The following is a 9,245-nucleotide window of genomic DNA, read 5'->3' as shown; positions in this document are numbered from 1 at the left end:
AATACAGTGACAACTAAAAGATCCCAACTAAAAGAGTCCAATCAATGTAAGCTAAATATGATGTGGCTGTCCATGTTACTGGGGGGGGGGGGGGGGGGGGTCTATGACTCTCATACAGTACACTCTTTTAGCTTTTGTTATCCTAGGCTACCTGGCTAAAATGCTTGCTCGCTAGCCTAACTTCCTTTCATGGGCAACGATGCGCCAGGCTAGCTAGTTAACATTAGCCTTCTACATATAGCTACATATTGAACTTCCATCCTCTCAGGCCAGGGGCACAATGTATGAATTTATGGCTAGATCATAATTAAGTAAAACCACAAGTCCAAATCCTTATCTCCATCCATGGCTAATTTAGGAAAGGGACGATTTTAGCTAGCTAGCCACCAGAGGAAAATCATTTTTTTTCTCTAAATGACGTTCTGCTTTTGATGTGATGTGAATGGTGTGAAGCCAAATCCAAACTGGCTTCCCTTGACACTTTTTTTTGGTGCACCAGGACCATTCAAAGTTGAGCTCAGTCAGTTTAGCTCAATGCTGATTGACTATTATTATAATATTTCTTTTTATCAAGGGAGGCCAAACACTCACTGGCTTCGCAATGCTACGGGTGGCAACAATGTCATACTCTTTCTGACCAGACAGCATCAGATAGATGGCTACACATACTGAGACAGAGGGGGACTGTTTAAAAATACAAATAAATGAAATATTGGACAAAACACACTTTTTTGGTTACTACATGATTCCATATGTGTTATTTCATAGTTTTGTCTTCACTATTATTCTACAATGTAGAAAATAGTAAAAATAAAGACAAACCCTTGAATGAGTAGGTGTGTCCAAACTTTTGACTGGTACATATATACATTTTATTTTATTTAATTTAATGGTCCATTTCCTTGGCATCCATGAGTACACGCCACTGACTCTCCTCCTCCTCCTCCTCCTCCTCCTCCTCCTCCTCCTCTCTCTCCAGGGTAGAGTAGTGGAGAACATCTCCAAGCGATGTGGAGGCTTCCTGAGGCAGCTGAGCTTGAGGGGTTGTCTCAGTGTGGGGGACGCATCCATGAAGTGAGTCCTTCTCCATAGGGCCTCTTACACTCTCAGTACAACCAATGTTGCTTTCCGTTCACATTTTCAACTTGGAATGTTATTTAGCTCCCTGATTCAGTTACTTCTCCGTGACTCTATGATTTGATTATCTATAATGACTGGCATTTGTCACCTGTCAGGACGTTTTCCCAGAACTGCCGTAACATTGAGGTGTTGAACCTGAACGGCTGCACTAAGATCACAGACAGCACCTGTCTCAGCCTCTCCAAGTTCTGCTGCAAACTCAAACAGCTGGACCTCACCTCCTGCGTGTCTGTTTCCAACCACTCCCTCAAAGCTCTCAGGTAAGTGTCTGAAATGGCTCCCTATTCCCTATAAAGTGCGCTACTTCTGGCCAAGTGTTGCAGTTTATTTTACGGTACAGAAATTACAAAGTATTTACTGTAAGGGTAAAATGGTAATTGCATAATAATCACCAATAAATTACATGTTTGTTTTTTTGGAATTCATCACTACAAGCATAATTTAGTACCAGGTAACACAAATTACCCATTGTCACCATATCATTTTCTAGTAAGTCCCAGTAACGTGCAGTTTAATACATCCAAATATACTGAACAAAAATATAAATGCAACATCCAACAATTTACAATTTTATTCAGTTACAGTTCATATAAGGAAATCAGTCAATTGAAATAAATTCATTAGGCCCTAATCTATAGATTTCACATGACTGGGCAGCGGTGCAGCCATGGGTGGGCCTGGGAAGGCATTGGCCCACCCTCTTGGGAGCCAGGCCCACCTACTGGCTCTGCCTGGCTGCCCAATCAGAATTAGTTTTTCCCCACAAAAGGGCTTTATCACAGACAGAAATACTCCACTGTTTCATCAGCTGTCCGAGTGGCTGGTCTCAGACGATCCCGCAGGTGAAGAAGCCGGATGTGGAGGTCCAGGACTGGCGTGGTTACACGTGGTCTGAGGTTGTGAGGCCGGTTGGATGTATTGTCAAATTCTCTAAAATGACATTGGAGGCGGGTTATGGTAGAGAAATTAACATTAAATTCTCTTGCAACAGCTCTGGTGGACATTCCTGCAGTCAGCATGCCAATTGGACTCTCCCTCAAAATTTGAGACATCTGTGGCATTGTGTTGTGTGACAAAACTGCACATTTTAGAGTGGCCTTTTATTGTCCCCAGCACAAGGTGCACCTATGTAACGATCATGTTATGATCAACTTCTGCATATGCCGCACTTGTCAGGTGGATGGATTATCTTTGGAAAGGAGAAACGCTCACTATCAGGGATGTAAACAAATGTGTGCACAAAATTGGAGAGAAATAAGCATTTTGTGCATATGGAAAATGTCTGGGATCTTTTGTTTCAGCTCATGAAACATGGGACCAACACTTTACATGTTGCGTTTTATATTTTTGTTCAGTATAGTTAGAAAACAGGGTGTGAATCAGTGAAGGTTGCTGAGGGGAGGACGGCTCATAGTATTGGCTGGAATGGAGTCAATGGAATGATATCAATCACATGGAGACCACGTTTGCTACCATTCCATTGACTCCATTGCAGCCATTTATAATGAGCCATCTTCCCCTCAGCAGCCTCCACTGGTGAATATGTGTGTCACCCTTTAGTGATGGCTGTCGTATGTTGGAGATGTTGAACCTGTCGTGGTGTGACCAGATCACCAGAGATGGCATCGAGGCTCTGGCCCGGGGCTGTAACAACCTACGAGCCCTGTTCCTACGCGGCTGCACACAGGTACACACACACACATACAGTACACACGCTTTGTATTGATTACAGTGGCGATTTTAGCATGTAAATCTTGGTGGGGCAAAGAAAAAAAAGAAGTGGGATGCATGCCAGCAAAGCCACTACACATAGAAACATAGCTGATATGGCTGACTTGCTTAAACTAATGTGGTTTCTACTGACAATTCAGATGTACAAACTATGACATAAGGGAACGACAAGCGGATAAGAGGCAATCTGTAATTTTGATTAAGACGTTAATGAGCGATGACGGATGTAGTCAATATAACAATTTGTTCAGCACTTTTGAAATGTACAGTGACAGAATTCAGAACATGGGCCGTTCTAACAGTCAGAGCCATATAAACAGAGAATATTCAATGATTGCGTTTCTCTAAAACAGGTTATAGGCTATTTGTGCACCACCAAGTTAGAATAGTAGGCGAAATGAAGAGGTGAAAATAGACCAAATGATTAGGGTGAGGCACATTGAACGCGCCACCACCACAGAAAGAACTGAGCTAGGCTGAAACACCAGCATTTTGGAGCTGCCTTACTTAAGAAAACAAAAAAGAGACCATGTTTGTATGTGGCTTTGTTAACTCAATTACTTTTATTTTTTATTTTACATTGTTTGCAAACTGATATGTAACACGTGCCAAAATAACAAGCAAAACAGGCAAGGCCCCACAAAGGAAAAAAAAAAAAAATTATATATATATATATATATTTTTTTTTTTGTATTTTTTTTTCTTTGTGGGGCCTTGCCTGTATATATATATATATATACATACACACACACACACACACACACACACACACACACACACACACACACACACACACACACACTCAAAAGTTTATATACACCTTAGCAAAATACATTTAAACTCAGTTTTTCACAATTCCTGACATTTAATCCAAGTAAAAATTCCCTGTCTTAGGTCAGTTAGGATCACCACTTTATTTTAAGAATGTGACATGTCAGAATAATAGTAGAGAGAATGATTAATTTCAGCTGTTATTTCTTTCATCACATTCCCAGTGGGTCAGAAGTTTACATACACTCAATTAGTATTTGGTAGCATTGCCTTTAAATTGTTTAACTTGGGTCAAACGTTTCGGGTGGCCTTCCACAAGCTTTCCACAATAAGTTGGTGAATTTTGGCCCATTCCTCCTGACAGAACTGGTGTAATTGAGTCAGGTTTGAAGGCTTGCTTGCTCGCACACACTTTTTCAGTTCCTCCCACAAATGTTCTATGGGATTGAGGTCAGGGCTTTGTGATGGCCACTCCAATACCTTGACTTAGTTGTCCTTAAGCCATTTCGCCACAACTTTAGAAGTATCCTTGGGGTCATTGTCCATTTGGAAGACCCATTTGCAACCAAGCTTTAACTTCCTGACTGATGTCTTGAGATGTTCCTTCAATATATCCACATCATTTTCTTTCCTCATGATGCAATCTATTTTGTGAAGTGCACCAGTCCCTCCTGCAGCAAAGCACCCCCACAACATGATGCTGCCACCCCCGTGCTTCACAGTTGGGATAGGGTTCTTCGGCTTGCAAGCCTCCCCCTTTTTCCTCCAAACATAACGATGGTCATTGTGGCCAAACAGTGCTATTTTTGTTTCATCAGACCAGAGGACATTTCTCCAAAAAGTATGATCTTTGTCCCCATGTGCAGTTGCAAACTGTAGTCTGGCTTTTTTATGGCGGTTTTGAAGCAGTGGCTTCTTCCTTGCTGAGCGGCCTTTCAGGTTATGTTGATATAGGACTCGTTTTACTGTGGATATAGATATTTTTGTACCTTTTTCCTCCGCATCTTCACAGGGTCCTTTGCTGATGTTCTGGGATTGATTTGCACTTTTCGCACCGAAGTACGTTCATCTCTAGGAGACAGAAAGCGTCTCCTTCCTGAGTGGTATGACAGCTGCGTGGTCCCATAGTGTTTATACTTGCGTACTATTGTTTGTACAGATGAACGTGGTACCTTCAGGCGTTTGGAAACTGCTCCCAAGGATGAACCAGACCTGTGGAGGTCTACAATTTTTTTTCCTGAGACCTTGGCTGATTTCTTTTGATTTTCCCATGATGTCAAGCAAAGAGGTACTGAGTTTGAAGGTAGCCCTGAAATACATCCACATGTAAACCTCCAATTAACTCAAATTATGTCAATTAGCCTATCAGAAGCTTCTAAAATCATGACATCATTTTCTGGAATCTTCCAAGCTGTTTAAAAGGCACAGTCAACTTAGTGTATGTAAACGTCTGACCCACTGGAATTGTGATACAGTGAGTTATATGTGAAATAATCTGTCTGTAAACAATTGTTGGAAAAATTACTTGTGTCATGCACAAAGTAGATGTCCTAACCGACTTGCCAAAACTATAGTTTGTTAATAACAAGAAATTTGTGGAGTGGTTGAAAAACGAGTTTTAATGACTCCAACCTAAGTGTATGTAGACTTCTGATTTAACTGTATATAGAATCTTAATTTTTTTTTCCTTAAGTGTGGTGCTCAAAACAGGTGGGGATGATGGGTCGCCACTGATTGATTATCAGTAGTGATTGGTTTCTTTGTGTTGTGTTCTCTACAGTTGGAGGATGGAGCACTGAAACACCTCCAGAAACACTGTCCTGAACTAACCACTATCAACATGCAGTCCTGCTCAGTAAGACAGAGAGAAAGAGATGGAGAGAGTGTGTGTATTCATTAGTAGGGATTGAAAGACAGAAAATATGTGTAACGTGTGTTATTTATAAGCAGGAGATGAACACCCCCTTGACTTTTCTTTTAATTTAAAATGAATTAAATGGAGATTATAATGTCAAAGTGGAATTATGTTTTTAAAAATGATATGTCTTGAGTCAAGCATTCAACCCCTTTACTATGGCAAGCCTAAATAAATTCCAGAGTAAAAATTTGCTTAACAAGTCACATAATAAGTTGCATGGACTCTGTGTGCAATAATAGTTTTAGCATTTTTGAATGACTACCTCATGTCTGTACTCCACACATACAATTATCTGTAAGGTCCCTCAGTCGAGCAATGAATTTCAAACCCAGATTCAACCACAAAGACCAGGGAGGTTTTCCATTGCCTCGCAAAAAAGGGCACCTATTGGTAGAAAAAAACAGACATTGAAAATCTCTTTGAGCATGATGAAGTTAATTACACTTTGGATGGTGTATCAATATACCCAGTCACAACAAAGATACAGGCCTCCTTCCTAACTCCGTTGCCGGAGAGGAAGGAAACCGTTCAGGGATATCACCATGAGTACAATGATGACTTTTAAACAGTTACAGAGTTTAATGGTAGTGATAGGAGAAAACGGAGGATGGATCAATAACAGTGTAGTTACTGATAGAAGGAAGCCTGTACAGAATAAAAATATTCCAAAACATGCATCCTGTTTGCAATAAGGCACTAAAGAAAAACTGCAAAGAAATTAACTTTATATTCTCAATACAAAGTGTTATGTTTGGGGCAAATACAACACATTGCTGAGTACCACTCTTCATATTTTCAAGCATGGTGGTGGCTGCATCATGTTATGGGTATGCTTGTCATCTGCAAGGACTAGGGAGTTTTTTTAGAATTTCGAACAAAAATAAACGGAATAGAGCGAAAGGAAAACCTGGTTCAGTCTGCTTTCCAACAGACACTGGGATAAAAATGACAATAACCTAAAACACAAGGCCAATTATACACTGGAGTTGCTTACCAAGATGACATTGAATGTTCCTGAGTGGCCTAGTTACAGTTTTGACTTAAATCGGCTTGAAAATCTATGGCAAGACTTGAAAATGGCTGTCTAGCAATTAAATCAATTTTAGTCCCACCTTGTAACACAACAAAATGTGGAAGTCAAGGGGTGTGAATACTTTCTGGAGGCACTGTAAGTGATTGCAGACACAGACAGACAGACAGACAGACAGACAGACAGACAGACAGACAGACAGACAGACAGACAGACAGACAGACAAGACAGAGACACAGAAAGACAGACAGAGACAGACAGAGAGACAGACAGATATGCACGCGTAATGTGTGTTTGTTAACAGCAGATAACTGATGATGGCTTGGTCAGTCTGTGTCGGGGGTGCCACAAGCTGCAGGTCCTGTGTATCTCTGGCTGCAGTAACATTACAGACGCCTCTCTCACTGCTCTGGGTCTCAACTGTCCCCGACTGAAGTAAGAAATGGGAAATGTATCCCTTTCTTGTAATTGTGGATTAGGTCTACTGATAAACACCCCATACATACACTAAACCAATGCATAACCAATGCATGTGTGTGTCAGGATCTTGGAGGCTGCGCGATGTTCACAGGTTACAGACGCTGGGTTTACTGTACTGGCCAGGGTAAGTACTTCTCTGTCTCCTTCATCACTTTTATTCTGCCTTGATCTGTGTGTTTTGATCCCTGAAATGCTGACCTGATGTGTCTTTTGTTTCAACAGAATTGTCATGAGATGGAAAAAATGGATTTAGAAGAATGTATTTTGGTAAGATTTCATGGGGTTCTTTTCTCAGACTCAATCTACAGTTGCATTCAATCAGAGATTGATTGAGCCTGTCTGATTATATGTACTGTATCTGGGTTTGATTGAGTCTGTCTCCTCTCACAGGTGACTGACAACACACTAGTCCAGCTCGCTATTCACTGCCCTCGCCTGCAAGCACTGGTACTTATTTGTGTGTGTGTGTGTGTGTGTGTGTGTGTGTGTGTGTGTGTGTGTGTGTGTGTGTGTGTGTGTGTGTGTGTGTGTGTGTGTGTGTGTGTGTGTGTGTGTGTGTGTGTGTGTGTGTGTGTGTGTGTGTGTGTGTCATTCATTCATAACTCCCCCCTAGCAAACTGTGTGTGTGTACATTACAGTATGTAATATAGTTTCTACTATCTATCTTCTCCACCAGTCTCTCTCCCACTGTGAGTTGATAACAGACGATGGTATCAGGGCGCTGAGCAGCAGTGTGTGTGGACAGGAGCGCCTCACAGTGGTGGAGTTGGATAACTGCCCTCTGATCACAGACGTGACTCTGGAGCACCTGAAGAACTGCCACCGTCTGGAGAGGATAGAACTCTACGACTGCCAGCAGGTCACCAGGGCCGGCATCAAACGCATACGGGTCAGTCATCACCATGACTCTTTTACTGCACTACATCTCCCAAGCTGCATCACTGTGGCTGTAATGTCAAAGCTCCTGCATGGCCTGGTGGGAGTTGTAGTTTACTGAGGCTGATGTTGCTCCTATAGAAATAATAGAATGACCTGCGCACTGTTGTATTATATGCCAATATAGTTTATTGCAACGTTGCAGGCTGTCATATGAAATACATGGGAGAATATACAACAGTGTCAAATATTGTTGGATGTGTATGCTACATTGGGAATGATGTTGCTCCTCCGTATCCATACAGGCTCATCTCCCAGAGATAAAAGTCCACGCCTACTTTGCCCCGGTGACACCCCCTCCTTCGGTGCACGGCGGGGGCCAGAGGCTGTGTCGCTGCTGCATCATCCTCTGACAGTGGAGGGCCAGGGGGGGTCAGCTCTGCCTGCAGGTCCTACTGCTGTGACCCCCCCCCCAACAATAACCCACCTGATCCCCGCAAGATGATGAGACAGACCCTGAACCCCACCACTACACAACTACACCACAACACCCTGAACCCCACCACAACACAACTACACCCTGAACCCCACCACAATGACACCACAATACCCTGAACCCCACCACAACACAATTACACCACAATACCCTGAACCCCACCACAGCACAATTACACCACAATACCCTGAACCCCACCAGAACACAACTACACCACAACACCCTGAACCCCACCACAACACCACAACACAACTACACCCTGAACCCCACCACAACTACACCACCCCAAACCCCACCACAACACAACTACACCACAACACCCTGAACCCCACCACAACTACACCACAACACCCTGAACCCCACCACAACACAACTACACCACAATACCCTGAACCCCACCACAACACAACTACACCACTACACCCTGAACCCCACCACAACACAACTACACCCTGAACCCAACCACAACACAACAACACCCCGAACCCCACCACAACACAACAACACCCTGAACCCCACCACAACAACAAACTGAACCCCACCACAACAACACCCTGAACCCCACCACAACACAACAACACCACAACACAACAACAACACGACTACACCACCACACAACACCCTGAACCCCACCACAACTACAACACGACACCTTGAACCCCACCATGACTACACCACAACACCCTGAACCCCACCACGACTACACCACAACACACTGGATCCCACCATGACTACACCACAGCACCCTGAACCCCACCACGACTACACCACAACACACTGGATCCCACCGTGACTACACCGTG

The 9,245-nt window shown here is 43.0% G+C and overlaps 1 protein-coding gene across 2 annotated transcripts in view; it reads left to right on the top strand.

Annotated features, from left to right (window-relative positions):
- Positions 1-8,821, top strand: part of fbxl2 (F-box and leucine-rich repeat protein 2) — an 18,646-nt gene extending 9,825 nt beyond the window's left edge. Inside the window, exons 5-14 of one of the 2 annotated variants that reach the window (XM_014178094.3) lie at positions 980-1,074; positions 1,236-1,400; positions 2,701-2,827; positions 5,423-5,497; positions 6,898-7,025; positions 7,134-7,194; positions 7,293-7,337; positions 7,461-7,517; positions 7,747-7,959; positions 8,252-8,821. In XM_014178094.3, coding sequence (XP_014033569.3) covers positions 980-1,074; positions 1,236-1,400; positions 2,701-2,827; positions 5,423-5,497; positions 6,898-7,025; positions 7,134-7,194; positions 7,293-7,337; positions 7,461-7,517; positions 7,747-7,959; positions 8,252-8,359 — 1,074 coding nt within the window. In that variant the 3' untranslated portion in view covers positions 8,360-8,821. Of the gene's footprint in view, positions 1-979; positions 1,075-1,235; positions 1,401-2,700; positions 2,828-5,422; positions 5,498-6,894; positions 7,026-7,133; positions 7,195-7,292; positions 7,338-7,460; positions 7,518-7,746; positions 7,960-8,251 lie in introns of both variants that reach the window. The other variant, XM_014178093.3, reaches the window with a different exon arrangement.
- Positions 8,822-9,245: the final 424 nt, after the last annotated feature.

The sequence above is a fragment of the Salmo salar genome, chromosome 27 (assembly GCF_965601325.2).
Source record: "Salmo salar chromosome 27, fSalSal1, whole genome shotgun sequence".
Taxonomy (NCBI): domain Eukaryota; kingdom Metazoa; phylum Chordata; class Actinopteri; order Salmoniformes; family Salmonidae; genus Salmo; species Salmo salar.
Note: the sequence above shows the minus strand (reverse complement) of the source record. Positions and strands in the feature narration are given on the sequence as shown.